Consider the following 25,381-nt stretch of genomic DNA (forward strand, 5'->3'; position numbering starts at 1 on the left):
GGATTCAGCAACGCAAGTCGGCGTACAAGCCCCGCGGCGACTTTGCTTTTTTGTTTAACCTAGTATCATTGTAGTCACTGTGAAAACGGCTCTCAATTCAATGAGTCAGAAGAAGTGAACGTAGCATTGATCGAGACGGAGATGTTATGTATACATGAGACACTCAACGAAAGTCACGAAACAAAACAATATGGACATTCATGCAGTTGAAACACGGTCACTGAAGCTGGATGGAAAATAGAGTAGTATTTGTAGTGCAAACGATTGACGTAGCCGCTCCACTTCCGTCATCTCCAGTTGGAGCCATTTGGCCCAAAACAGATGAGCCATCGGGCGATGGTACGCTCCACACACTGTCTTCCGTCTCCAGCGAAATCAAAGCAACACCTGGTGATTCCGCCTCAAAGGCGACCAGCAGGGCACCTTCTTCGCTGTCGCTGGGAGGACGAACGTAGAACAGAGGCGCAGAAAGTCTTATTGCAGAGTCAGAGAGTCTAACAACCCTTTGGAGCAAACCCGTAGATGGTGAGAGTACGTGAATTCTTGTTTCGCCGTTTTCCTCAAATGCCACTATAAGCCCTTTGGGTCCGTGATCTGAAAACGCCATGTATTGAATATTAGCACCAGTTGGAAAGCTCGCGTTCCACAGCTGCGTCCCTCCTCCCTCGCCAACGTCTCTCACAGCAAACAAATAGTCTCGGTGAGATTCTTTCTCGAACTTACGAAATCGAAAATATATGACGTCATCGGCAAAAAGAATGGCGGGATCGGCCCATGGATTGTTGAGATAGTAACCCTCAAAACCGACCTCGTGGACAGTCCTCCTAGTCGCGTTAAATTCTGGTCCAGGATCGTCCATGACATCCACCGCGATAAGGCGATGACCAGGCCATCTGTCAGCAGCGCTCGCGTAAGGAAAGGCATAGGTTATAACGTAAGCGGTGTTTCCTCGTCCAGCAACCGGCTGACTATAAGCCACATAAACATATCCGTCTCCGTCATCAAAAATGAACAATTCGTTCATACGCTCGTCTACAAGTAGGAAGAAGAATATCAAGCCTGACGTCTCGCAATTTTGCCCCCATCTCACCGATCATAAGAAAGCCACCGCCGTTTTCTGACAATGCTACTTTTTCGCCGTCCCCGGGGCCGACAACTGTTGAGCCCAATGCCGTTCCGCCGCGAGTTTCAACGGCGAAGCGAAGTGTTCCGTTTACGAAGTGACTGGAGTAGTTGAAACCACCGCTGTAGAACAACGCCGCGTTGTTAGCAGTGTAGACAGGCAGCGAAGAACTTTCGGAGTAAGAAGCGGCCGATTTCCACTGTTCATTTCCGTCGACGTCGAAAACAATCAAACGACTAGAAAAGAAAGAATTGTCGTTTCATATTAGGAGTGGCGTACTGCTGTGATTCACTTGCGAGTCGGACAAGCGACTTGATGGGACACTGATACGCATCCAGCAGTGGACGGGCGATAGAGAGACGATTTCCACCCAAGTTTTGCCGTCGCAGTCTCTTTGAGATTGATAGCAAAATTGTGATTCGTCTGGCAGCCTTGCACCGGGCAAGACGACTCGACGACTTGCCACGAGACTGCCGTCAGCAGGACTGCTAGCACCGCTCTTACGACAGAGGCTAGCATTGCACGGAGAATTGTTTGCGCTGTACAGAGGTTTGCTCCAGTTATATAACGTCCCGCCACTAGTGGGAGTGTAATTCTCGTGACAACTTTCACTTGTGACGAACTTGTGACGAACTTGTGTGACGCTTTCAACTCGTGACTCGGATAAACGTACGTTTTTCAAGCACGTAAATCTTCACCTGGTGAAACGGTCAGAGACGGCCACAGCAGTAGGCTGGGTACTAGCAGGTACTAGTATTCAGCTCCAAACCGAAGTCTCCTTTGCTCTGGCCTAAGCCTCAACTGCTCTCAATTGGAGAGAGAACTCGGACGGCGCGTTACGGAATCCTAATGACTGCTTGGGCTGATGGCTTTACGTTCAGCAGGCCATGGAGACATCCAATTAATTTGGATCAATACCATGGGATGACGGACTCCCGTACGTAAGTGCAAAGGCGATGGATGAACTTTTGAAGCTCGAGAGGCTCTCTCTCGTCTCCAAAGTGTGCACGGAGCTCGAAAATCACTTAGGAATGGCCGAAAAGACGCTCGCCGAGTTCATTATCGCCCTAGCGGAGAAGGGGGGGACCGAGAAAGCGTTCAAATCGCTTCTCGAAGAAAACGGCGCCGAATTTCCCGACTTCTTCGCCGGCAATCTCTTTCGTCTCATCCGTCGCATGCTACCGAAGTCATTCGAGCCGACTCGCGCCGACGACGACGCAGAAAACGACGACAAAACGTCGAAATCTCGCGACGCGACGTCGTCGGCGGCGGAATCGAAGCGAAAAGCATTTCCCGGCCTCTCGATTCCCAACGAAAGTCTACCGACACTAATCGCCGACAAAGAAGAAGAAGAAGAAGAAGAACAAAGAAAAAAAGCCCCGGAAGACGACGGCGACGACGACTCGTCGCGTCGCGGACGCCGACGACGTCGATCGTCGAGTCGCGAGCGTGGGCGTGGTCGCGATCGCTCGTCCGAACGACGTCATCATCATCATCATCGACGTCATCGATCTCGCAGTCGCGATAGGGATAGGGATCACGATCGACGTCGACGGAGTCGCGACGATCGCGAGTCGGACGCGCCGCGCGTCGGATGCATCTACGACGGCAAAGTGACGAGCATCATGCAATTCGGCTGTTTCGTTCAATTGGAAAATCTCGTCGGTGGGCGCGGTCGACTTCGTCATCACGACGGTCTCGTGCACATATCGCAATTGCGTCGCGAAGGTCGCGTGGCGAACGTGAGCGACGTCGTCGGACGCGGCGAACGGGTCAAAGTCAAAGTCCTATCGATAACGGGCACGAAGATATCGTTGTCGATGAAAGAAGTCGATCAGCGTACGGGCGAGGATTTGAACGAGGCGGCGACGTCGCGTCTTCGTTCGGACGCGTTCGGACGAGGCGGCGGCGAAGTCGTCGAAATGACGCGCAATCCGGATCGTCCGTCGCATCTGCCGTCGTCGAGCGGAGGCGGAGTCGTCGTCGACGAGGATCTCGACGACGGCATGGGACGCAAACGCAAGGCGATGCAACGCATGACGTCGCCGGAGAAGTGGGAGTTGAAGCAGCTCATCGCCGCGGGAGCGATCGACAAATCCGAATATCCGGACTTTGACGAAGAAATGGGCGTCATGCCGAAGACGGAAACGGGTTCGGACGACGAGATCGAGATCGAGATCGTCGAAGAGGAGCCGGCGTTTCTTCTCGGTCAAACGCGCTTGACCGTGAACGTGAGTCCGGTGAAGATCGTCAAGAATCCCGACGGTTCGTTGCAGCGCGCCGCGATGACGCAGAGCGCGTTGGCGAAAGAACGACGCGAAGTGCGCCAAGCCCAACGCGAATCCGACATGGATACGATACCGAAAGGAGTCGGGAAGCTCTACGACGATCCGATGCCGGAAGGCGGTCAACGGCACTTGGCCGGCGATTTCAAAGGCGTCGGCATGCAGACGATGGACATGCCCGAGTGGAAGAAGGCGTCGTTCGGCGGCAATAAAGCGTCGTACGGCAAAAAGACGAACATGTCGATACAAGAGCAACGACGGAGTCTTCCGATATACAAGCTACGTGAACAGCTCATCCAAGCAATCGCCGATAATCAGATACTGATCGTCATCGGGGAAACGGGTAGCGGCAAAACGACTCAGATGACTCAATATCTCGCCGAGTCCGGCTACGTCGTGCGCGGTCGCATCGGCTGCACGCAACCGCGTCGCGTCGCCGCGATGTCCGTCGCGAAACGCGTCTCGGAGGAGTTTGGCTGTCGACTCGGTCAAGAGGTCGGCTATACGATTCGTTTCGAGGATTGCACGACGTCCGATACGGTGATCAAGTACATGACCGACGGCATGCTCCTTCGCGAGTGTCTCATCGATTCCGATTTGTCGTCGTACGGAATCATCATTCTCGACGAGGCGCACGAACGTACGATACACACCGACGTTCTGTTCGGTCTGATGAAGCAGACGGTCAAACGTCGTCCCGACATGAAGCTTATCGTCACGTCGGCGACGATGGATGCCGTCAAGTTTTCGACCTATTTCTACGAAGCGCCGATTTTCACTATACCCGGGCGCATGTTTCCCGTCGAGATTCTCTACACGAAGGAACCTGAGACCGATTATCTCGACGCGTCACTGATCACCGTTATGCAGATTCATCTCACCGAACCGCCCGGCGACGTTCTTCTTTTTCTCACCGGGCAGGAGGAGATTGATACGGCGTGCGAGATTCTCTACGAGCGCGTCAAGTCGCTCGGTTCCGACGTGCCCGAGTTGATTATCTTGCCCGTCTATAGTGCGTTGCCCAGCGAGGTTCAAACGCGTATCTTTGAACCGGCGCCGCCCGGTAGTCGTAAGGTCGTCATAGCGACGAACATCGCCGAGACGTCGTTGACCATCGACGGGATCTACTACGTCGTCGATCCCGGTTTCGTCAAACAGAAGGTATGTAGACTAGAGGGGGGAGATAAGCCTAATATTGATTTTCACACACACACACACACTCTCTCTCTCGTCCCAGGTCTACAATTCTAAGAGCGGTCTCGACGCCTTGGTCATCACTCCGATATCCCAAGCGCAGGCGAAACAGCGCGCCGGGCGCGCCGGGCGTACCGGTCCCGGAAAGTGCTACCGACTCTACACGGAACGAGCCTATCGCGACGAAATGCTCCAATCAGCGGTGCCCGAAATCCAGCGAACGAACTTAGCCAATACGCTTCTCAGTCTCAAAGCGATGGGCATCAACGATTTGCTCTCCTTCGATTTCATGGATCCGCCGCCCATGGAAACCATGGTGATGGCTCTCGAACAGCTCCATTCTCTTAGTGCGCTCGACGACGAAGGCCTTCTCACGCGACTCGGTCGTCGAATGGCCGAGTTTCCTCTCGAGCCTCCTCTCTCGAAAGTTCTCATCCAATCGGTTCATTTGAGCTGCAGCGAAGAAATTCTCACCGTCGTCTCCATGCTCTCCATTCAGAACGTCTTCTATCGTCCCAAGGAAAAGCAGACGATCGCCGATCAGCGCAAGGCGAAATTTCACCAGCCCGAAGGCGATCATCTCACGCTGCTCGCCGTCTACAATTCGTGGAAGAACAACAAGTTCTCGAACGCCTGGTGCTACGAGAATTTCGTTCAGGCGCGCACCCTTCGACGCGCCCAGGACGTGCGAAAGCAACTCCTCGGCATCATGGATCGACACAAGTTGGACGTCGTCTCGTGCGGTCGATCGACGGCGCGCGTTCAGATGGCGATTTGCAGCGGCTTCTTTCGCAACGCGGCGCGCAAGGATCCTCAGGAGGGCTACAAGTCGCTGACTGATAATCAGACGGTCTACATTCATCCGTCGAGTTCGCTGTTCAATCGGCAACCCGATTGGGTCATTTATCACGAGCTCATTTTGACGACGAAGGAGTATATGCGCGAGGTCGTCGCTATCGATCCGAAGTGGCTCGTCGAGTTCGCGCCGGCTTTCTTCAAGTTCGCCGATCCGAATAAGTTGAGCAAGCGAAAGAGGCAAGAGCGGCTCGAGCCGCTCCATAATAAGTACGAGGAGGCGAACGCTTGGAGAATCTCCAAGCAGAAGAGGCGGTATTGATTTCTTGTGCGGTACTACCTATTTTTGACTGTACTTCTTTTACGTGTGCGTCATTTGTTTTTTTGTTGGTTGTAGGAACGAAGAGGATAAACGGAGGATCTTGAACACACAAACATAGTAGGTGCTATCTATTGTGAGTATAACGTGTTGATTAGGTTCTCAATGCTGAACTCTTAGATATTTAGACGGCAAATAGAAAACGTTTAAAAAAGAAAAATGCGGCAGTACGAAAGAAGGCAAAAGACGTCAGCAACCAGATGTCCCTTTTAAAAATCTCTCGTCTACGAGTTGTTGAATTTGACCGATGGAAGGCCTCGCATTCCCAGATTCTTCACACAGAAAACCGATCCGGCAAGCGGCTGTTCCTTTCGTTCTTCTTCCGTCAATTCGTGCCTGTAAAGACGAAGCTGATTGCTGCGATCAAACGACCCACGGACTTCGCTCTTACTGAGATGTGGTCACGTAGAGATCTCTATAATCAGGCCCGCCCCAACAACAAGACGAAACCTTTGCAACAGGAAGAGGAATTTCTTGCAGTTTTTTTGCTGCAAATGGATCCCAGTACGTCAGCTAAAAGAATCACATTTATCATTCGCTTAGGCAACCTGTCTCCACTAATCCCACTTGCCTTGAAACTTTCATATCCAGCAATCCATAGCTTGTCATCAGCATCAATGCAAATTCCATCCGGATACTAAATCAGCGTAGTAGCTTAGTTATGAGATGCTAGCAAAGAACATACCCCTAGTGAGAGGTCCTTGCTGAAGTCAATTGCGACGCGACGATTGCTGATTCCTCCGGTAGCAACGTCATAGTCATAGACGTACACTTTGCTGAATACCCAAGTACGTACGGCGAAGTGAACCATTCAAAGAAAAATTCTCACCGTGGTGACGAGTCCACGTAAAAAAAGTGCCTTTTATCATTTGTCCAGGCAAGCCCATTTGCTATGGTAATCTGAAGGACGAGGGCACAGGCTAGCATATGTGCCTACGTCTAAGCTTACGTACGTCCGTCTCCTTTGTTAAGGTTGTTCCTTTCTCAAAGCAATACTATGATTCATTTTCACTATTTGATGAAGTGCGAAATAACGAAGATTTACCAATGATCCAGCGCCTTCCTGTTTCCCCTTTGGCATAGTTCCAAGCATACTTGGATCAGCCATCGTCCCTTTTAGCAAAATAAAATATTGATAGCAAAAAGCGTAAAACTGTCACCTGCCCACATTCTACCCTCCTTGAAAATAGAAAATTAAGTATTAAAAGACAGGTCAGTAACTACAGTATTACCGGATCGCATTTTCCGTCATTGAAACGAAGCCCTGGATCATCTTCAATATATAATTAAAAATAAATCAAAAAAGTGTCAAATGAAAAGTTAATTCACCCACGGGTAACAGAAGCAAGCTCCTTGGACGACTTCGTCTAAAGAGCGTTTGATGCCTGAGCAGATGAGAGAGAGAGAAACTGGGTCATCTTACGCCAACACTGTACAGGGTAATGGATGTTCCAACAGTTAATAGCAAGTCGTCTCCTTTGGTACACGTCACCACTTCGAATGCAGTGTAATTATTAACCCCAATCACTTCCTCTGGATTTACCTGACGACACCGTTTTGTCAAATTCGTGGCAAAATTCCTAATAGAATAAATAGCCACAATTACGTTTAGGTAAGCTTCTAAGTCTTATGCTATGCTACGAAGCTTCTCTAGGCCAGACCCTCTCTGTGAATCTCCGTTTCGCATTGTTTGTGGACTAGTGGACTCAAGGGAGAAGCACGTACGGGAAGCTAACATTCCTCCGAGCTAGAGTGGCAGGGGGCCTGTCATGGAAAAATGTGTCCGGGTAAAAAAGTGTCCGGCCGGACAACTTTTTCCAGAAAAAACCGTCCGGCCGGACACTTTTTCCTGAAAAAAGTGACCGGGTCTAAAAAAAACGTCCGGTAGCAGATAACCGTTTTTCTAAGCTTGGCTACTACGCGTATTATAAGCGACCGGCCTTCTAAGGACCTGCCGGTGTTCGTATGATGTCGTCCGTGCCGTCAGACGCATTTGGGGCTGGAGAAATCCGTCCGAGCGTCCGGCCGGACTGTTTTTTTCTGGAAAAAGGTGTCCGGACGGACACTTCTCCAGGCGATATAAGGAAACGACGCCGATGCGTGGACATCAGCGGTGGAACAGAAATCGCTGGACTGGCAACGCCGGATCGCGAAGCCTACTTCGAGCTCGCAGAAGGTATTACCGGGCCTGTATGTCAGTCAGAGGTCCGCCGTTTGTCGCAAATAGTGTCCGGCCGGACGACATTTCACAGGAAATATGGTCCGGCCGGACACGATTTTACCCTGACACATTTTTCCATGACAATCTGTTCCGGACACTTTTTTTCAGACCCGGACATTTTTTTCCTGAAAAAAAGTGTCCGGCCGGACACTTTTTTACCCGGACACTTTTTTTCGTGACAGGCCCCTGAGAGTCCTCTGCTTTCTTACCGTTTGCCCATCCGGACTCAAGATGTGCAGCTCTTTACCGGCTATATCGACCCACAGCAGTCTCCCCGTGTCGTCGTCCCAATGAGGACCCTCAGCCAGCACCGAAGGTGCCCGTTTGGAAACTACGCTGACTGATACTTTGGCTGACGACATGTACAGTACAGCTAGCTGCAGCTTTCTTTTAGACGGGCCTTTGTATAGCAGTCTACCGTGCCCGTATTCAATGGAGGAGGTTCAAATGCCACACGTGAGAGTTATTATTAGTCCTGCGAATCTCTTTTGGGCTCACGTGCTTCACTGTGGAAAACAGTCAGTTCGGTCAGCAACGCCCTCCTTCTTACACTGACTGCAGCAGTTGAGAGCACAGTTTTCCGGCATGACGCAAGGAGGTAGATTTTAGTGTTATGTCCATGATACTGTGTGAAGTAAACTCTCATTGCTTTAGCCTACGCTGACTCGAAGGAGGAGGAAGGTATATTAGCAAATCCTGACTCAATCCAGCCTCACTGTTTCTCACTAAAAATTGTAGAAATCCTAAGAGAATGGATTCGTTCAGGCGACGATGATAAAACCTCAACGGAGGAAAATTCGCCTAGGACCGCTGGCTACGGTAGTTTGCCTGAAGAGATAGCGTTTGGATTTCTGGAATGGGAGAAACACGAAGAGCGGTCGCCTCTACGTCGCATATTTATCCTTAGCGACTACAGCCAAACGGCTACTAAAATTCATAGAATGCTTCTAAGGATTTTCAGTTTTTCAGACCGTGCGGCACCCCGTATTGAAGAAATATCTCGAAGAGAACTTCGAAACACTTCCGTCTTAGACTCCACATTGGTTATTGTAGGGATACCCACATTGGAACGAATTATTATTCACGATCCAAAAGATCCTTCTACAGGATTTTATCGAGAAATGAATCACGTTGGCCGAAAAAATGGTACAGTGTGTTTTGCAAGAAATTAGCTGGCCTGCAACTCGAGCACCTTTTTTAGTTGTCGTTTTTGTTGAATATGAAAAAGAGGTGGAACAAGGCAAGAACTATCATCCTTCTCTAAGTCGTTTGTGGTCAAGCGCTAGTAGACAAAAAGATCTGTATCTCTATGCGCGTAGCGATAGGTTTTACAGCTATCGAGACGATTTGAAAAGTTGGCAAAGAAGAGCATTTTTGCACGTGATACGTTTCAAATGCCTTATGGTAAATTGATAAAAATGAGATTAATTAAGGCTTCGGAATGAAATCTTTTTGAATCATAGGATGAAGCGCAAACCATGAATAAATCACAGAGCAAGTAGGCTTTTGCATATGCTACAGACTCGCCGTCTACTCATACATTGTTTCTGTTTTCCAGCAACTGCGTTATAGCCTGAGTAGACAATGTGCTAAAGAGTACATGCAACCTACGATGTACGAATGCTGTAGTTATGCATCTATTGGTTGATACGGGAAGGTCAACTGGTAGGAACAACAATGATTTGGTTCTCCCGTGTCATTCTACTTCACGGCACAGTTGCTCTCGCGCTCGGTCTCCTAGCATTGCATTTGCAGCCAGCCGGTCCTCCGTTCGTAGCGGCCAACGTCTTTGTCGTGCCTCCAGCCAACTTAGAGCCAAGTCCTTACCCGGAATGGGCTCACTACCATTGGTCAGCACGTCAAAAAAGAACTGCGAGACGTGTTTCGTGCATTTCTTTGTACTGTATCAGGGTCTGGCTTTCCAACGACAGAGCGAACCAGACGTCAATGATGCAATATGCAGACGAATACCTCGCCCATGACATTCCTGTACCAGTCACAATAGAATCGAGCAGAGGAATGATTTTTTATTTGCATTTTCCTCCAAGGTGGGTGCTGTCGATATCGATTCCACTTGGGCAACGGCTTGCAACGATTTCATTGTCGACACGAATAAATATCCCAATGCGACGGAAATGGTAGATTTTGGCAGAGAGCCTTTTTCAATTAATCGTAATTGTTTTAGATCGACTATTTTCATTCTAAAAACATCAGCGTGATACTTTGGGCCACATCGATGATAGACACCGATTCCCCGACATACCAAGAGGGATTCAATAACAGTTACTACTTGAAGTATTTATTTACAAAATGAAATTCACCAACGATCCAGAGACTCGCTTTAGAGATGCTCTAGGCAAGGTTGCTGTTGTCAAATGGTGGCACGGTCACGGCAGCTTCTTGGACTACACCAACCCGGAAGCTCTCGACTGGTGGCACAAGCAAATGGACAGAGTCAGGCAAATTTATTTTCCTGAATTTTCGTTACTCACGAAATTCTTTATTAGGTACTGGACATCGGTGTCGACGGGTGGAAGTGCGATGGCACCGATCCCTACATTTTGGAAGTTCCTTTTGCTCGCGGAAGCAAAAGCCACGTATCGTATCGCGAATACGCCGACGCTTATTACGGCGACTTTTACGACTACACGCGAGCCAAGCGAGGCTCGAATTCCCTCATCATGTCGCGTCCGGTCGATGGGTGAGATTAATATATTAATTTGTTATATGAATCGCATTTTTGGCTTTGATTCATTATAGATGGGACGTTGTCTTTCTCGAGTTTAGTCCTCGCCGTGTTATGTACTCCGGTTGGGTTGGCGATCAGGATCCGACGTTCGATGGTCTGCAAGAGGCGCTGAAGCGTTATTTGCTTTCGTCCTGGGCCGGTGACGTTTTATTGCTTAGAAATGGGGACTCGCAATTTATTTATTTCGCTTTAGGTTATGCTAATTTTGGTTCTGATATCGGTGGCTATCGTTCTGGAAATGGAACGCTCGGACGCAGTCGGGAGCTTCTTTTACGATGGGCTCAAGTGGGAGCATTCTCGCCTCTAATGGAAAACGGCGGCAACAAGGAGCATCGGCCGTGGATGTTCGAACCTGCAAATGAAACAACGCAAATATATAAAAGGTTAATTAAGGGATTTCGTACTAGATCCTTTCATTGATCTCGTGTGAACGTAGATATGTAAATGTGCACTTGTCTCTCGTTCCGTATCTCCTCACTGTGGGCAGCCACGCCATGGAGACAAATACCAGTGCAATCACACCTTTGGCTAAGAAGCAAAAAGTCAAAGTAGGCGTCTAGTAGGGAACAGTTGCTATAATCTGCTTAGATTATAGATTTTGTTCCGGAGACGTTTAACTACCTTTTGGGCGACGACTTGCTCGTCTGTCCCGTTGTCACTGATCCGAGCAACGTGACGGTCACCTTTCCAAACGGCACTTGGGTTGACTATTGGAATCCATCTATAACTTACAATGCTGACGAGACGATTCATATCCAACCGAACCTAGAAACGTTGCCTGTCTTTCACAGAAAAGGTGAGCACGAAATGATGATTAGGATTATTTTAATTAATATTCTGAGATGATCAGGGGCTTTGCTGCCTTTGAGGATTGTCAAGAGCATGGGCATCGGAGACGAGTCATTTTCTGATGCTCTTACTTTCTTATTGGACGGCTACAAGACGGATGGAGACCGCGTCGAAGTCCGGGAAGAGAACGGCGGGGGTCTCATAGCGCAATACCGGTACCTATTTATGCAGGAATGCTATTCTGTTATAGACTCTCATTTAGGATGGAGTCAACGCGGATTCACTTTGAGTTTTCAGCGCACCGTACTCGACTTATTCTACTTGTTCGTGGTGTTGACTTCCCGGAGAAAGTTGTGGTGTCATCGGAGGATTTTCATCTCAAGCGTTTATCTTATTGTGGCGAAGATGCATTGAACTTGAAAAGAGCAGGTGTCGGTTTTAGTTATGACCATCGTCGAAGAGAGTTAATTATCAGACCTGGCAATGCAGATCAGGGATTGCGAGTTTTCATTTTTCTATAGTGATATGTTTTTAGTGCCCATCCTGAGCGTAAGTAACTGTCTTATGTCTGTCTCTTGTCTTTTCATTTTTGGGGGTCACAGTAACAGTACTGATATAGCCTATACGAGGAAATTGTGAAAAAAATTTAGAACGAGATAGCAACAGTGTATGAACATTGATTGTCATTATTTCATCGACCAAAATTTCCTCAACGGACATGACGTCGTTGGCTCATGTGATGTTGAAAAATACCCGAATAAACAACCAGAAATGGCGAAAACGAAGCCAGTTGGGTACGAATTCTGGCGATCGGTGCTTCGCGAAGCAAAGTACGTTATGGCGCCCATGGTGGATCAGTCGGAGCTTGCCTGGCGGCTTTTGGGCCGACGTTACGGCATCGATCTCTGCTATACGCCCATGCTGCACGCGGGAGTCTTTTCGCGCGATGTCAACTATAGGAGAGAGTCATTAGTAACGTGCCCGGAAGATCGTCCGCTCATCGTTCAGGTCGAAGAATGCTTGAAACCTAGCACGCGGTTTTGCACGTGTTTTTCTGCATGCAGTTCTGCGGCAACGATCCTGACGTCGTTCTCGCGGCCGCGCGTCTGGCGGAGCCGCACTGCGACGCCATCGATCTGAACCTCGGCTGTCCTCAATCGGTCGCAAAGCGAGGTGAGCCGCACTCGGCAAAAACGTAGGCTCTCCAAATGATCTTTTGTTTCTTAGGGAGGTACGGAGCTTTCTTACAGGATGATTGGGATTTAGTTTACCGAATAGGTTAGTTTTTTCATTTCACTTATACCAAAGATATATCTTCCTTTTTTTTGCGAAGTTTCCACTCTTCATACAAATTTATCTATACCAGTCACATGCAAAGTGCGAATTTTTCCAGAAATAGAAAAGTCTGTTAGATATGCTCAGATGCTAGAAAGGGCTGGATGCCAGGTAAAATGGAAACAAATAGAGAAAAAAGGTTCAGACGTCTTTATATTCTGAATTTAGCTGCTTACAGTTCACGGACGGACAAGAGAACAGAGAGGCGTTGATACCGGACTGGCTAACTGGGAACATGTCAGAGAGATGAAGTATGCTTGTTTCATTTGTGTGTCTATGTAAAATGAAGGGGTCTGTCTCTATCTGTTTGTCTTTAGTATACAGCTCCTGCTTTTCTAATTGTTCTTATTCTTTAAGGTCTAATGTGTCTATTCCAGTCTTTTCAAACGGTAACGTACAGTATCTTCATGACGTAACCAAGTGCCTAGAAGAGACAAAAGTAGATGGTATTATGTCGGCAGGTAACATTAATTTAAAAAATCGATTTATTATTTCTTAATTTTTTTCTCTTTAGAGGGTGTTCTTTATAATCCTGCTTTGTTTACTGGCACCTTTCCAACCTCTTGGCAAATAACCGACGAATACCTGGCTTTGGTAAAGGAACATCCCTGTCCTATATCATTTGTGAGAGGCCACCTATTCAAAGTTTGGCACCACGTGTATGACAGGCTGGCTGGCTGTTCAGCAACGTACTCCCGTGATACTTAATGTATTTCAGATTAGATCGCTATCCAAACATGCGTCCTGTTCTTGCCAAAGCGCACAATTTAGAAGAGATTGCCGCCGTGTGTCAGTCCCTCAAAGAACGCGCATTGGTTAGTCACAGTGTACATACCCCTATGAACGTTTTCTTTTGTTGGCTAACGAACGCTTCACTGCCTGCGTAGCCTGACTACTCTGAGGGCTTAGTGGAGGACTTCGGTTACGACTCCATTCCGTACTACAGATGCCAGCCCTACTTTAGACCTGAGTACGGTTTTGTCCTCAATTCTACTTTGATGTTTCACTCCTTTTTTCCTAGAACCGTACGGTTGCTGACAGGCAAGCAGCTAATTAAGAGACCACTCGATTCCGTTGAAGATGATAGCCGTCTGGAGAAAAAGATTCGCATCCGGAAGGAACGAAAGCTTGCCAAAAAAGAATCGTTTGAAGAAAAGAAAAGTCGTGGTACGCACGAAAGTTGTTTGTAGTTTCTCAAGCGAAGACGTACAATATTAGGTCGTTGGACGGCATGTGCGGAATGCGGAAAGAATCCCAAAGTAAATCGCAAAGAATGTGAGCGTTTGACGTCGTGAGGGGTTTACACTAGGGAAAGCGTTGTGAGCATGGCATGTGCCGCGTTTGTTGCAAGGTTCACTGCGCTGTCAAAGTCTTGGACTGTGTTGGTAGGGAGTACTGCGCATCTGTCGTCGCTCTAAAAGTACTTTTTTTTATTGTAGGTCATAGATTGGTATTCAAGACCCGTCTGGAAGGAGAGAAGGTATTAGAAGGCAAAGCAACTTAACCGTGTCTCCTGGTAAGAATAAGAACTGGACACACAGGAAATTAAATTTGATATATTCTATGCTGGGGGAAGGAGACACGTACATACAAATGTACATAATGCTAACTACTGATGACAGAGAAAAACCACGGAAAAGATCATTTGTACACACATGATTGTTTCGTGTACTCAGGTATACTGGTATAGTTTTTTATCTCTGGCGCAAGCGCCTACAGCAGAGAACGTCTGCCAGAGATCGCAGGAACGTTCTGACCCAAAATACGTACAACAGCGCATTGATGACAAAGTTCACACTAAAAATAACGGTAGTCGCTGCGTAGGCCTTACCGCTCACTGGAATGCTGCGACCGATTATTAGAACAGCAATATAAGGAGCTGGTAGGATAACGTTTGAGGCGATGACCGAGATAACGTACCACAGAGCTTTTGATTTTATCATAGATTGTCCGCCGGGTGACAAGCCTGCGGATGATTCCACGCTGTCAGGCTGGACATTATACGTCATACGTTGGCGATTTCGAGCGCTCGCAATGATCTTCTGAAGTGTTTGCGTAAGAAAGACAATTACCAAGACAAGGGGGATGCCGTAAGCCAGTGCAAAATAGAAGATGTAAAACGACATGATGTCGTTGTCGTTTTTTCCTGTCAGCAGGCAAGTGTACGACTGAGAATAGAACATGTAACGGACGTCATACTGCGCCCACCCGAAGACGGGAAACAAGGCGATGATGACGCCCATAATGCAAGCGCAGCCAGCTGCGATTGCCGCTTTACGAGTTGTGAGGCTCGTCTCGAGCGGACGAGATACCGTTGAATATCGACTGTAAGCGATTAGTACTGTTCCCCACATTGACCAGAAGAATTGGAAGTACCATAAATAGAGAAAGATCTTGCAGCTGACCAAGTAACCGTCCGTTACGGCTTCCACCCGAAAAAAGAACATTTGAAATGACCACACTCCAACGACAGTGCGAAGGATGTCGGATAGCACCAGATTAGCCATAAAAACATTTTGACCTTGTCGTAAAGCGGGAACACGTATGACCGCCGCCATGGCAATACTGCATAGAACGAGTTGAACGGCCGCTGGAACGAGCGTCGATAGAGCGCGATAGTTGTATTCGCTGTTTGATAGAAACGCCCTCGTTGCGTTGTCGCCGCTGTAGTTCTCGTTGACAAAAACTCTGCTCATGATGAGAGCACTCCCGCCGTGCAGCCGCTTCTATTAGCCACTGAAGTAGGTCTAAGCCTGAGTGCGACTGGTCCAGCTGCTATAGTTGGCACATGGGCGGCGCAAGGGCACCGACCATGCATTATATCTCATATTGCCTGTCGTCATTGGTGACGTTGTCACGGTAGCTGTACATGTAATTGACCCTAATTCTGGGAACGGGACGGGTCGAGTAGGTTATCATTTGCCGCTTAGAAAATTGTCGCGGTGTCTCCCGGGTATCGAGTCTGATCAATCACATAGACTGCTACTGACAAGCTGTTGCATTTCATTAATTAAACATTTTCTGCAAACTCTGGGCGCCAGAGGACGGCTCGTGCATCGGGCCAAGATTCATATACATATAAGTTCATTGGCTAATGTACGGTTATTGATTTGTCGAGTAATAAGCACGCCCTCTTTCCATTTCCCAAAGTGCCCGAACCACGGAGGGACTTGCGAAGCGTTTGTTCGATTTCATCGCGAGTTTTTATCGCAGCGACGCAAGCGCCGCCGTATTCTCCGCGCATTTTAGACAGTCATTCGGTAAGACGACTCGCAGTACGCGTAGACGGAATCCAGTGACGCAACGACCTTGCTGCACGTAAATGGTGTCCAAGGCGAAAATACGCTTGTAAAAAGAGCCAAATTAACATCGAAAGACCGTAAATTTTGTATCTCTATGGTGGGAAGGGGACCTAAATAAGTAAACGAAATAAACATGTACATTACTTCTACTGTGCTGGTTGCAGACAAAAACCACGAAAAATTCTAAATAGTTTATACACACATATTTTTATACTAGACGTGCAGCAGTTAGGTAAATAGTTCATCGGCAAGTTGGTTTCATCTCTGACGCAAGCGTCTACAGCAGAGAACGTCTGCCAGAGAGCGCGTGAACGTTTTAACCCAAAATACGTAGAGCAGTGCATTGACGACAAAGTTCAAACTAAAGACAACGGCAGTCGACGCGTAGACTCTACCGCCAACTGAAATTGTCGTACTGCGGCCGATTAGTTGAACAGCAACATAAGGAGCTGGTAGGATAACGTTTGAGGTGACGACTGAGATAACGTACCAGAAAGCTTTTGATTTTACCATAGATTGTTCACCGGATGATGCTTCCACGCCAACCCTGTCAGGCTGCGAATTATACGTCATACGTTGACGAATTCGAGCACTTCTAATGACCTTTCGAAGTGTTTGCGTAAGAAAGACAGTCACCAAGACAAGGGGGATAGCGAAGGTTAGTCCGAAATAAAAGATCGAAAACGACATGGCTTGATTTTCTTTGTTCTCTGCCAACAAACACGTGTACGATTGAAACTGATAGCGGATGTCATACTGCGCCCACCCGAAGACGGGAAACAAGGCGACAATGACACCCGTCGCGCAGGTGCAGCAAATTGCGATTGCCGCTTTATGAGTCGTGATATTCGTCTCGAGTGGGCGATATACCGTTGAATATCGACCGTAAACAATGAGTACGGTTCCCCACATCGACCAGAAGAATTGGAAGTACCACAGAAATAGAAAGATCTTGCAACTGACCACGTCACCGTCCGTTATGGCGTTCACCCGAAAAAAGAATTTCTGAAATGACCACACTCCGACGACAGTGCGAAGGATGTCGGACAACACCAGATTGACCATAAAAAGACTTTGACCTTGGCGTAGAGTGGGAACGCGTATGATAGCCGTCATAGCTATACTGCATAGAACGAATTGGACGGACGCTGGAAGGAGCGCTGATAGAGCGCGATAGTTGTGTTCAAACGCCCTTGTTGCGTTGTCGCTAGTGTAGTTTTCCTTGACAAAAAATTCGCTCATGACGAGAAACAATCACTCTTTCTTTCAGCAAGTATATGGCTGAGTGTGACCCGCACCTCTTATACATATATACTACGCTCCTCGCCAGCCGTACGTATTACCCCGATGCCGCTTTGCGTGGGTGCCGCAAGAGCGCCCGTTGTCATTGGCGACGTCGTCACGGTAGTTCTCGTAATTGACACTAATTATGGGAGACGAAACGAGCCGAGCGTGATACAGATTGAAGTGGGTCACCTGTCGCTCAGGAAATTGTAATATAGCAGTGTTCTCCGGATGTCTGATGAATCACATAGACTTCACTGTGCCGATAAACCGTCGCACGTAATTAATTAAAAAGTATATTGATTGGCGTACATATTGATTTTCGAAATTTCCCGCGGCGCGCCCAGGGCGGCGCGAGCACACCTCTCTATTACCCGTACATCTGCCATCTGGTCGACTATCTGGTGGATTTAGAGGCCCATCTGGAGGCCTATCTCTGGAGTGCCAGAACAATAGCGATGCTTCAGTTCAAATTCAATGGGTTCCTGCACCGAATCTCTAACCCCGATCCGCATCAAACGCTGTACAACGAACTCACAGTCAAATCGAACGAAAGCTCTGTACGAAGGCGGTCAATTCGGTAAGACAACTCTAGCTGGAACCCAGTGGTCATGCGCTAAACTTGATGATAATGGAAGCAGCGCAGCGAGGTTTTAGCATATAGCCACTGGGTTCCTTGTAACCGGTAGGTAGTACACATATATATATAGAAGAGTTAAATTAACTCCTGGTTGCAGACAAAAACGACGAACAAATTTAATCGTTTTACACACGTTTTTATACACGGCGTGCATCATGCATTTAATTAGATAGTTCATCGGCAATTTGGTTTTCACTTCTGACGCAAGCGTCTACAGCAGAGAACGTCTGCCAGAGATTGCATGAACGTCTTAGCCCAAAATACGTAGAGCAGCGCGTTGACGACAAAGTTCAAACTAAAAATAATGCCAGTGACCGCTTGGACGCCACCGTCCACTAAAATTGTCGTATTGATTAGTTGAACAGCAACATAAGGAGCTGGTAGAATAACGTTCGAGGCGACGACTGCGATAACGTACCACAAAGCTTTTGATCTTGCCATGGATTGTCCGCCGGATGATGCTTCCGCTTCAACCCTGTCAGGCTTGGCATTATACGTCATAGTCCGACGAATTCGAGCACTTGTAATGACCTTCCGAAGTGTTTTCGAAAGAAAGACGCTCACCAAGGCAAGGGGGGTTGCGTAGGCTAATCCGTAATAAAATATTGAAAACGACATAGCTTGATTTTTTTTGTTCTCTGTCAGCGAACACACGTACGATTGAGAAGAGAATTTGTAACGGATGTCATACTGCGCCCACCCGAAGAAGGGAAGCAAGGCGATAATGACACCCGTCGCGCAGGTGCAGCCAATTGCGATTGCCGCTTTACGAGTTGTGATATTTGCCTCGAGCGGACGAGATACCGTTGAATACCGACTGTAAGCAATGAGTACGGTTCCCCACATCGACCAGAAGAATTGAAAGTCCCATAGAAAGAGAAAGATCTTGCAGCTGATAATGTCGCCTTCCGTTACGGCTTGCAAACGAAAAAAGAATACCGGAAATACCCACACTCCAACGACAGTGCGAAGGATGTCGGATATTACCAGATTGACCATAAAAAGATTTTGACCTTGGCGTAGAGCGGGAACGCGTATGATCGCCGCAACAGCCATACTGCATAGAACGAATTGAATGGACGCTGGAAGGAACGCTGAAAAAACGTGATATTCAAACGTCCTTGTTGCGTTGTCGCTAGTATCGTTTCCATTGACAAAAAATCCGCTCATGACGACTGCTTTCGTTCGGAAAGTATGGCTGAGTGTGACTCGGTCTGCTGCAGACGGCTCCTCTTTATCTATACAACGCTCCTCGCCAGGTGTCGCGGTATTACGCGTGCCGCAAGAGATGTCGTCATGGTAGTTCTCGCAGCAAGTTCTCGTAATTGACGCTAATTCTGGGAGAGCGTGAGTCACCTGCCGCTAGTGTGATTCATCGTACGTATTGATTTTCGAAAGCTCCCTCCCCCCAGGGCAGGGCACACCCTCTCTATCTGTCTCTATTACCCGTACATCAGGGGCACATCTGGAGGCCCATCTGGAGTGCGACAACAATAGCGATGCTCCAGTTCAAATTCAATGGGCTCCTGCATCGAATCTCTAACCCCGATCCGCATCAAACGCTGTACGAGTGGATTCGAGAGCAGTCCAGCGCAAAAGGAACGCATAGAATGTGCGGAGAGGGCGGATGTGGCGCTTGTGTCGTGGCGATCCGAACTCACAGTCAAATCGAACAAAGGCTTTGTACGAAGGCGGTAAATTCGGTAAGACGACTCTGGAACTCAGTGGTCATGCGCTAAAACCTCGCTGTACGTACGGTTTGATCCCATTTTGTAACTCAGATACGCTACGAGACGGAACAGTACCATTAGTTTTACGCTCTCTCATTGGAATGCAGCCTGAGGGCACCATGGTCTACATGTTGGCTTCAGGCAGTCGAGTAGACTAGCTGTCCAAAAAAAGATCTGTATTTGTACATCAGATCCTTTAGACCAAATAGCCTTTTCTTTTGCTTCTCCAGTGCTTATTCCCGTTGATGGCTGCTGAGGGATGTCACGTCATAACCACTGAAGGAATAGGAAAGTAAATATCTATGGGGGCAAAGTGTTGTTGCATTGAGCAATCATTGTTTTTTTGCAGCTCTCGTCTGGGATTTCACGTTACACAGGAACGCCTCGCCGATTCTAACGGAATCCAGTGCGGATTTTGTTCGCCGGGATTTGTCATGAGCGCATACTCACTTCTCGCGGAAAATCCGCGACCCAGCAAACAAACGACGGAGGACAATTTTATAGGGCACCTGTGTCGTTGCACAGGTGAATGCGTGAATTAACCTGTTGGAGGAAATTTTTCAAAAATAAATAATTCAGGATACAGACCCATTCTTGACGCTTGGAAAAGTTTTTCAGACACCTCCGAAGGAGTAATCGACGTGGAGGTTGGTAAAGTAAAATAATCGCGATTTATTATTCTTATATTTAATTCAGGACTGTCAAAAGTTGCCATGTCTCAACGATAAAGCGGAATACTTGCCTTCAGTAGCAAGTGTTTGCACAAGGAACTCCGTTTGGTATAATCCTGCAACAGTTGATGAGTGTCTTCATCTGATGAGCAAACACGGTTACGCATCGGTGAGATTGGTTGCAGGGAACACGGGAACAGGTACGAGGTTGCTGTACATTGGATTAATTACTACTTTGATTATTCTTACATTTAGGCGTGTACAAGGATCTTCCTAGACCGTTTTCGTACGTATCTCTACAGTTTGTGTCGGAATTGCATTTTATTGAGGTACGCTGCGTTTGGGTGGATCAAATTCATTAATGTATATTATGTTCTTGCAGGACGACATTTCTGGTGGTTTGACTGTTGGAAGCGCTGTCACTCTGAATCAGCTTAAATCGGCGTTAGAAACATCAAAGGGAGGAAAGGAAAAATTCAAACAATTGGCAAGACACATTGAAATGGTGAGTCGACAACAACTCTATTACTTCAAGCGGTCAACGTGCAGTTATTTGAATGCCCGTAGATTGCAGGCGTTCCGGTGAGAAATGTGAGTACTGTTTACAGTCGATAGTTTCTCGTTGTCTTGACCGTGTCAATCGCGTGAACAGCGTGCAACGTGGGCTGGAGGACTGGTGCTTGCCAACAAATGGGGTTTCACTTCGGACGTGTTGATAATCATGCTGGCTGCCGGAGCTCATCTTGTCATTCGTAAGCCGAGAAGTCAGTCTTTAAGGTCTCACCTTTTCATCTTTTCAGGTGACGAAACCGGTTGCCAAACTTGTGACCTCGAGTCGTTTTTGCAACTGGACGTGTCTAAAAAGGTCCGTCTGGTACTAGGGATGGGTGGTTTTACCAAAGAGACGTCGTTCCTATATAATAGATCATCATCAGCATGACTATACCCTACGAAAAGACAGGAGAACGCTATTGTTCTTTCAAAATAATGCCACGTCACGGGGTTAGTATTATAGAGAACTCTAAGGAAAGTCCTTTCTACGATTATTAGAATTCTCTTGCCCACGTCAATGCTGCGTTCAACTGGATTCCTTCTGAAACAAAGAGCAGTTGCAGTGCTGGCGAAGACTTTCCGCTGACGTCAGAGATTAATCTATTTTATGGAGGATTATCTAAGCATCCGGTAGACGCATCGTTTTATTTGTTCGACACCTATCGCTGATTTCTTTTCTTTTTAAGTTTCGTCCAAAAAGAACAGAATCGTATTTGAAGGGAAAATGTTTTCTCAGAACCGAAGTGTTCAAAAGTACGACAAGGAAATAGTAGAACGAGAAAAAGAAATCTCTTTTTAGATTCCTTGGCTTGTCTGGAAGAAGAGATCTCAGATCAACCGGGCTCTGCATTTAAGAAACGTCTTGCACTGTCGTTGTTCTATAAGGTGGCCCGGCACTTCATTTAATTCATTTTTGAAATCGTCGTCTCTTTGACAGTTCTATCTATTTGTTCTTCGAGACAAAGTATCCTCCAAGCGACTGCTGTCGGCGTCTCAATCTATACCGCGTCCAATTAGCCACGGTTCCGAATATGACAAGTTCGAGGAACATCCATCGAAATTTCCTCTCACCAAACCGATGCCGAACGTGTCAGCAAAGTTGCAGGCATCGGGAGGAGCCGAATACGTTGATGACATTCCGGCCTATCCTAATGAAGTTCACGGGGCTTTCATCATTTCAACGCAGGTAAGAGAGAAAATATTCCTAAGCGGCTCTTAGTTATTTCATGTAGGCCAATGCAACGATTAAGAAGTTGGATTTCTCTAACGTTTTGGTATGTCTACGCTAACATGGATTTACACTTTGATGCAAGCTCAGCGTTTCAGAGCCAACCTGGCGTTCTTCGAGTGGTGACAAAAGATGATATTCCGTCTAACGGTGTCAACAATTGGAGGTGGGACCCCTGGGCACCAGAGCCGGTGAGTTGACAATGAGAGTCAAAAAGAAACAATTTAGACTCTTCTTTAGGTTTTTGCTGACGGGGAAGTCGGCTACGCGGGTCAGCCCTTGGCGCTCGTCATTGCGGATACGCAGAGTCGCGCTGATTGGGCGGCACGAAAAGCTCAAGTTCTTTACGAGTCAAAAGGAAAACCGATTTTGACTATCGATGAAGCAATCGAGAAGAACGAGTTATTCTGCAACGTACCCGACGTCGAATTTGGCGAAGGCAATCCTGAAGGCAAGAAACAATATGCGCATAATTACGACGTCATCAATTTTTCCTATAAACAGAAGTCCTAGGCGCGTCAGAGTGCATTCTGGAAGGAGAAGTGCGTGCTGGGGAACAGCGAGCTTTTTACATGGAAACGCAGGTTCGTTTATTTTTCCATTGACATTTTGCATTCTCCCAATCAGCTATTGTATTTGTATTTAGCGTAGCTTGGCTATTCCTGTTGAAGATGGACTTGATGTATATTGCTCGACTCAAAGTCCAACCACGTGCCAGAAGGCAGCGGCCAAAGTTCTCGGATTGAAAAATAACAGGCAAGGAATACTCTAACGAAACGTCTTTATTTATTATGATCGTTTAAGTAATGATGGCTTCTTTTTAGCATCAATGTATTTGTCCGACGCCTCGGGGGTGGGTTTGGTGGAAAAGATTATTACGCGTCGTTTATGGCAGCTGCTTCGGCCCTTGCAGCTCACGTCATGGAAAGGCAAGTGGCTGGCTCTCGCAGAACTGCATGGCGTAAACGCGTTTTTCTAGACCAGTGAGGATCGTACTTGATCTCGAGTCTGACATGCAGATCTTTGGAGGAAGGCCATCATCTCTTTTGAGATATCGAGTGGGTTTGTCTTCCTTAGAGAGAAACTGGCAAAATTGATACTCGTTTTGCAGGTGGGATTTACTCGTGAAGGACGGCTAACCTGCGTGCTTCAAACGGTTTACTTGGACAGTGGAATCACGAGAAATGGAAATGTGGGATACATGTACTGGGCATTTGATAACGGTACATTATTTCCAGTAGGTCTGATTAGTTGGCAGCTAAGTGTCTGTTTAGCGTATTTTTGCCCGTACTGGCGAGTGAAGAGATTTGCTTGCAAAACGAATACCCCGTCAAACACGACTATTCGTGGCCCATGTATTGTAGTATTTTTGGAAATTGAGATGTTTCTCTTACATGTCATCTTTAGCATACGTTGATGGTACCTATTTTATGGAGTGCATCATTGAAACCGTGGCAAACTATCTCGGAAAATCGTCAGACGAAATTCGACCACTGAATTTCTACAAGAAAGGCCAGATGACGCCGGCGAATTTGCCCGTAACATACTGCAGCATTGAGAAGATTTGGAAAGACTTGGCTCAATCGTCAGACTACAAAAAGAGGAAAATAGAAGTTCAAAACTTCAATGAGGTAATAGGGGCCCCTTTCTGCACAAGTGCGTGTACTGTAATCGACATATATTCTAGCAAAATCGCTGGAAGAAGCGCGGTCTTTCCGCTGTCCCGCTTAAGTACGGCATTGCAATTTATCCTGGCTGGAGATTTTCCGTTCACGTGGCAGTGTACGCTGAGGACGGTTCAATTGCTATTACAACTGGAGGAATTGAAATGGGACAGGGACTTCACATAAAAGTATCAAAAATCAAACAATAAGAAGTCGACTTTTTTATTTTAATTAATCGTTAGGTCATGCAAGTGGCTGCTTCGACTCTTGGACTGGAGGACGTGTCGTTGATTAAGATCAAGCCAACGTCGGTTATGACGGCGCCCAATAGTAAATGCAGCGAATCTTTGTACATCAAAAAGTGTGACGTCTTCTCTCTGCAGACTCCAGTACATCGGCCAGTTTGGGAAGCGAAATCAATTGTGCAGTAAGCGTTTATTTCTTTGATTTATTGAGATTGCAAATAAGGAATACAGGCTGTTTTGGACTGCTGTCGTCAGCTGAATCAAAAGCTAGAGGTCGTTAGAGAAAAATTGGGAAGGGATGCAACTTGGCCTGAGATTGCCAAAGAAGCTTTGAAGATGGATATTGATTTGTCTGCTAAGGCGTGGTAAGGATGAGAAAAAAAGTTGGGCCGCACTTCCATTTTTCTCCAAGGGCCGGACGTAGTGGCGATACCATATTTTGCTACTTCGTCTATGGAGCAGCTTGCACGGAAGTGGAGATTGACGTATTGACAGGTGAAAGGGAAATACTCCGCACTGACATTATCCAGGATTGCGGCCAAAGGTTTCAAAAATATCTATGTCTAGGAACGCAATATGATGATGCTTTAGTATGAACCCTTATATTGACGTGGGCCAAGTGCGTGGCGCTTTTGTCATGGGCTTGGGTTATTGGCTTCTTGAAGACATTAAACGTGATCCTGAAACGGGGCAGCTTTTGACAAAGAATACTTGGGTATCGCTTATGCGCGTGTCTTTCCTTATCTTGACCTTACCTTTTTTTGTGTAGGGATATCATCCTCCTGGCCCCAAAGATATTCCAGTTGACTTCAGAGTAGAGTTTCTCAGAGATGCACCAAATCCGTTGGGAGTCTTGGGTTCAAAAGGTATAGACAGTCTGTTGATCACTATTCTCATTGGGCTTTATCTTTATACATGTACGTAGCGACGGGTGAACCGTCGATTTGCATGTCCTGCTCAGCGGTATTCGCTATCGCACAGGCTCTTTCAAGTGCTAGAGCGGAAGTGGAAGAAAGCAGAGTTATTTCACTACGTGAGTCCAACAAATGAAATGTTCTTTAGTCAGCCTATCTTGCATTGTAGACGGGCCAGTGACCGTAGAACGAGTTCAAGAACTTGCTTCAGTTAAAACCGAACAGCTGTTTATCTAAAAGTTTTGACCTTCTAGGCTGATTTCACCCTTCTGTGCTGGATG

At 47.2% G+C, this 25,381-nt stretch overlaps 7 protein-coding genes across 10 annotated transcripts; 4 read left to right on the plus strand and 3 right to left on the minus strand.

Annotated features, from left to right (window-relative positions):
- Positions 1-107: 107 nt before the first annotated feature.
- On the minus strand, positions 108-2,839 carry LOC136183578 (uncharacterized). The gene is made up of 3 exons (XM_065970272.1): positions 1,416-2,839; positions 1,091-1,359; positions 108-1,032 (listed from the first exon to the last, which is right to left on the minus strand). Exons 1-3 carry the CDS (start codon positions 1,640-1,642, stop codon positions 218-220), a joined length of 1,311 nt encoding a protein of 436 aa, XP_065826344.1. The 5' UTR covers positions 1,643-2,839; the 3' UTR covers positions 108-217.
- LOC136183573 (ATP-dependent RNA helicase DHX8-like) lies at positions 2,054-5,936 on the plus strand. Of its 2 annotated transcripts, XM_065970264.1 has the most exons (3): positions 2,054-4,569; positions 4,646-5,730; positions 5,795-5,936. In XM_065970264.1, the coding sequence occupies exons 1-2, from the start codon at positions 2,080-2,082 to the stop codon at positions 5,717-5,719; spliced, it is 3,564 nt and encodes a 1,187-aa protein (XP_065826336.1). In that variant the 5' UTR covers positions 2,054-2,079; the 3' UTR covers positions 5,720-5,730; positions 5,795-5,936. The 2 variants fall into 2 exon arrangements, with proteins under 2 accessions (XP_065826336.1, XP_065826335.1); XM_065970263.1 differs by having other exon boundaries at positions 4,646-5,815.
- LOC136183581 (putative sugar lactone lactonase YvrE) lies at positions 5,851-8,397 on the minus strand. The gene is made up of 13 exons (XM_065970275.1): positions 8,207-8,397; positions 7,320-7,356; positions 7,200-7,270; positions 7,110-7,143; positions 7,009-7,049; positions 6,937-6,955; positions 6,822-6,889; positions 6,730-6,771; positions 6,606-6,676; positions 6,462-6,552; positions 6,348-6,413; positions 6,168-6,289; positions 5,851-6,112 (listed from the first exon to the last, which is right to left on the minus strand). The coding sequence occupies exons 1-13, from the start codon at positions 8,357-8,359 to the stop codon at positions 6,001-6,003; spliced, it is 927 nt and encodes a 308-aa protein (XP_065826347.1). The 5' UTR covers positions 8,360-8,397; the 3' UTR covers positions 5,851-6,000.
- A 108-nt stretch (positions 8,398-8,505) lies between these two features.
- On the plus strand, positions 8,506-12,186 carry LOC136183574 (alpha-glucosidase 2-like). Of its 3 annotated transcripts, XM_065970266.1 has the most exons (18): positions 8,506-8,595; positions 8,652-8,678; positions 8,736-9,143; positions 9,199-9,401; positions 9,461-9,495; positions 9,556-9,662; positions 9,715-9,847; positions 9,908-9,986; positions 10,046-10,135; positions 10,183-10,292; positions 10,343-10,451; positions 10,505-10,698; positions 10,758-10,885; positions 10,940-11,129; positions 11,183-11,294; positions 11,335-11,542; positions 11,597-11,750; positions 11,798-12,186. In XM_065970266.1, the coding sequence occupies exons 6-18, from the start codon at positions 9,629-9,631 to the stop codon at positions 12,054-12,056; spliced, it is 1,800 nt and encodes a 599-aa protein (XP_065826338.1). In that variant the 5' UTR covers positions 8,506-8,595; positions 8,652-8,678; positions 8,736-9,143; positions 9,199-9,401; positions 9,461-9,495; positions 9,556-9,628; the 3' UTR covers positions 12,057-12,186. The 3 variants fall into 3 exon arrangements, with proteins under 3 accessions (XP_065826338.1, XP_065826337.1, XP_065826339.1); XM_065970265.1 differs by lacking the exons at positions 8,506-8,595; positions 8,652-8,678; positions 8,736-9,143; ... (1 more) ...; positions 9,461-9,495; positions 9,556-9,662 and having other exon boundaries at positions 9,667-9,847; XM_065970267.1 differs by lacking the exons at positions 8,506-8,595; positions 8,652-8,678; positions 8,736-9,143; ... (3 more) ...; positions 9,715-9,847; positions 9,908-9,986 and having other exon boundaries at positions 10,052-10,135; positions 10,212-10,292.
- Positions 12,187-12,299: 113 nt separating this feature from the next.
- On the plus strand, positions 12,300-17,364 carry LOC136200348 (tRNA-dihydrouridine(16/17) synthase [NAD(P)(+)]-like). Its single transcript, XM_065990736.1, has 16 exons — positions 12,300-12,543; positions 12,600-12,708; positions 12,763-12,813; positions 12,869-12,981; positions 13,039-13,121; positions 13,228-13,331; positions 13,385-13,529; positions 13,589-13,685; positions 13,758-13,840; positions 13,892-14,037; positions 14,089-14,129; positions 14,180-14,255; positions 14,310-14,386; positions 14,447-14,752; positions 14,816-16,624; positions 16,688-17,364. The coding sequence occupies exons 1-13, from the start codon at positions 12,307-12,309 to the stop codon at positions 14,372-14,374; spliced, it is 1,350 nt and encodes a 449-aa protein (XP_065846808.1). The 5' UTR covers positions 12,300-12,306; the 3' UTR covers positions 14,375-14,386; positions 14,447-14,752; positions 14,816-16,624; positions 16,688-17,364.
- Positions 14,457-15,566, minus strand: LOC136184000 (opsin-VA-like). The gene has a single exon (XM_065970814.1). The coding sequence runs from the start codon at positions 15,564-15,566 to the stop codon at positions 14,565-14,567; it is 1,002 nt and encodes a 333-aa protein (XP_065826886.1). The 3' UTR covers positions 14,457-14,564.
- A 2,201-nt stretch (positions 17,365-19,565) lies between the features above and the next one.
- On the plus strand, positions 19,566-25,379 carry LOC136200258 (xanthine dehydrogenase/oxidase-like). The gene is made up of 34 exons (XM_065990616.1): positions 19,566-19,799; positions 20,057-20,118; positions 20,176-20,351; positions 20,406-20,473; positions 20,523-20,697; positions 20,753-20,826; positions 20,880-21,002; positions 21,065-21,088; positions 21,150-21,249; positions 21,298-21,362; positions 21,422-21,499; positions 21,548-21,679; positions 21,736-21,802; positions 21,849-21,934; positions 21,987-22,235; positions 22,282-22,323; positions 22,376-22,468; positions 22,518-22,728; positions 22,782-22,861; positions 22,924-23,033; positions 23,102-23,206; positions 23,257-23,335; positions 23,389-23,500; positions 23,552-23,632; positions 23,685-23,908; positions 23,965-24,129; positions 24,184-24,271; positions 24,325-24,368; positions 24,418-24,551; positions 24,599-24,730; positions 24,778-24,901; positions 24,956-25,052; positions 25,112-25,219; positions 25,270-25,379. Exons 1-34 carry the CDS (start codon positions 19,596-19,598, stop codon positions 25,335-25,337), a joined length of 3,780 nt encoding a protein of 1,259 aa, XP_065846688.1. The 5' UTR covers positions 19,566-19,595; the 3' UTR covers positions 25,338-25,379.
- Positions 25,380-25,381: the final 2 nt, after the last annotated feature.

The sequence above is a fragment of the Oscarella lobularis genome, chromosome 2, assembly GCF_947507565.1.
Source record: "Oscarella lobularis chromosome 2, ooOscLobu1.1, whole genome shotgun sequence".
In the NCBI taxonomy this organism is placed as follows: Eukaryota; Metazoa; Porifera; class Homoscleromorpha; order Homosclerophorida; family Oscarellidae; genus Oscarella; species Oscarella lobularis.

Coding starts and splice junctions, on each gene's coding strand:
- LOC136183574 (XM_065970265.1), top strand. CDS start 9,675: ATGATTTGGTTCTCCCGTGTCATTCTACTTCACGGCACAGTTGCTCTC. Junction 10,136..10,182: donor ATCCCAATGCGACGGAAATG/GTAGATTTTGGC, acceptor TAATTGTTTTAG/ATCGACTATTTTCATTCTAA. Junction 10,452..10,504: donor GGCACAAGCAAATGGACAGA/GTCAGGCAAATT, acceptor ATTCTTTATTAG/GTACTGGACATCGGTGTCGA.
- LOC136183573 (XM_065970264.1), top strand. CDS start 2,080: ATGGATGAACTTTTGAAGCTCGAGAGGCTCTCTCTCGTCTCCAAAGTG. Junction 4,570..4,645: donor CCGGTTTCGTCAAACAGAAG/GTATGTAGACTA, acceptor CTCTCGTCCCAG/GTCTACAATTCTAAGAGCGG.
- LOC136183581 (XM_065970275.1), bottom strand. CDS start 8,359: ATGTCGTCAGCCAAAGTATCAGTCAGCGTAGTTTCCAAACGGGCACCT. Junction 6,290..6,347: donor CTGGATATGAAAGTTTCAAG/GCAAGTGGGATT, acceptor TGATTCTTTTAG/CTGACGTACTGGGATCCATT. Junction 6,113..6,167: donor CTCTACGTGACCACATCTCA/GTAAGAGCGAAG, acceptor TCGTCTTTACAG/GCACGAATTGACGGAAGAAG.
- LOC136184000 (XM_065970814.1), bottom strand. CDS start 15,566: ATGAGCAGAGTTTTTGTCAACGAGAACTACAGCGGCGACAACGCAACG.
- LOC136200348 (XM_065990736.1), top strand. CDS start 12,307: ATGGCGAAAACGAAGCCAGTTGGGTACGAATTCTGGCGATCGGTGCTT. Junction 12,814..12,868: donor GGATTTAGTTTACCGAATAG/GTTAGTTTTTTC, acceptor TTTTTTGCGAAG/TTTCCACTCTTCATACAAAT. Junction 13,841..13,891: donor CAGCCCTACTTTAGACCTGA/GTACGGTTTTGT, acceptor CTTTTTTCCTAG/AACCGTACGGTTGCTGACAG.
- LOC136183578 (XM_065970272.1), bottom strand. CDS start 1,642: ATGCTAGCCTCTGTCGTAAGAGCGGTGCTAGCAGTCCTGCTGACGGCA. Junction 1,360..1,415: donor GTCGCTTGTCCGACTCGCAA/GTGAATCACAGC, acceptor TTTCTTTTCTAG/TCGTTTGATTGTTTTCGACG. Junction 1,033..1,090: donor CGGTGGCTTTCTTATGATCG/GTGAGATGGGGG, acceptor TCCTACTTGTAG/ACGAGCGTATGAACGAATTG.
- LOC136200258 (XM_065990616.1), top strand. CDS start 19,596: ATGCTCCAGTTCAAATTCAATGGGCTCCTGCATCGAATCTCTAACCCC. Junction 23,633..23,684: donor CACGACTATTCGTGGCCCAT/GTATTGTAGTAT, acceptor TGTCATCTTTAG/CATACGTTGATGGTACCTAT. Junction 23,909..23,964: donor AAGTTCAAAACTTCAATGAG/GTAATAGGGGCC, acceptor CATATATTCTAG/CAAAATCGCTGGAAGAAGCG.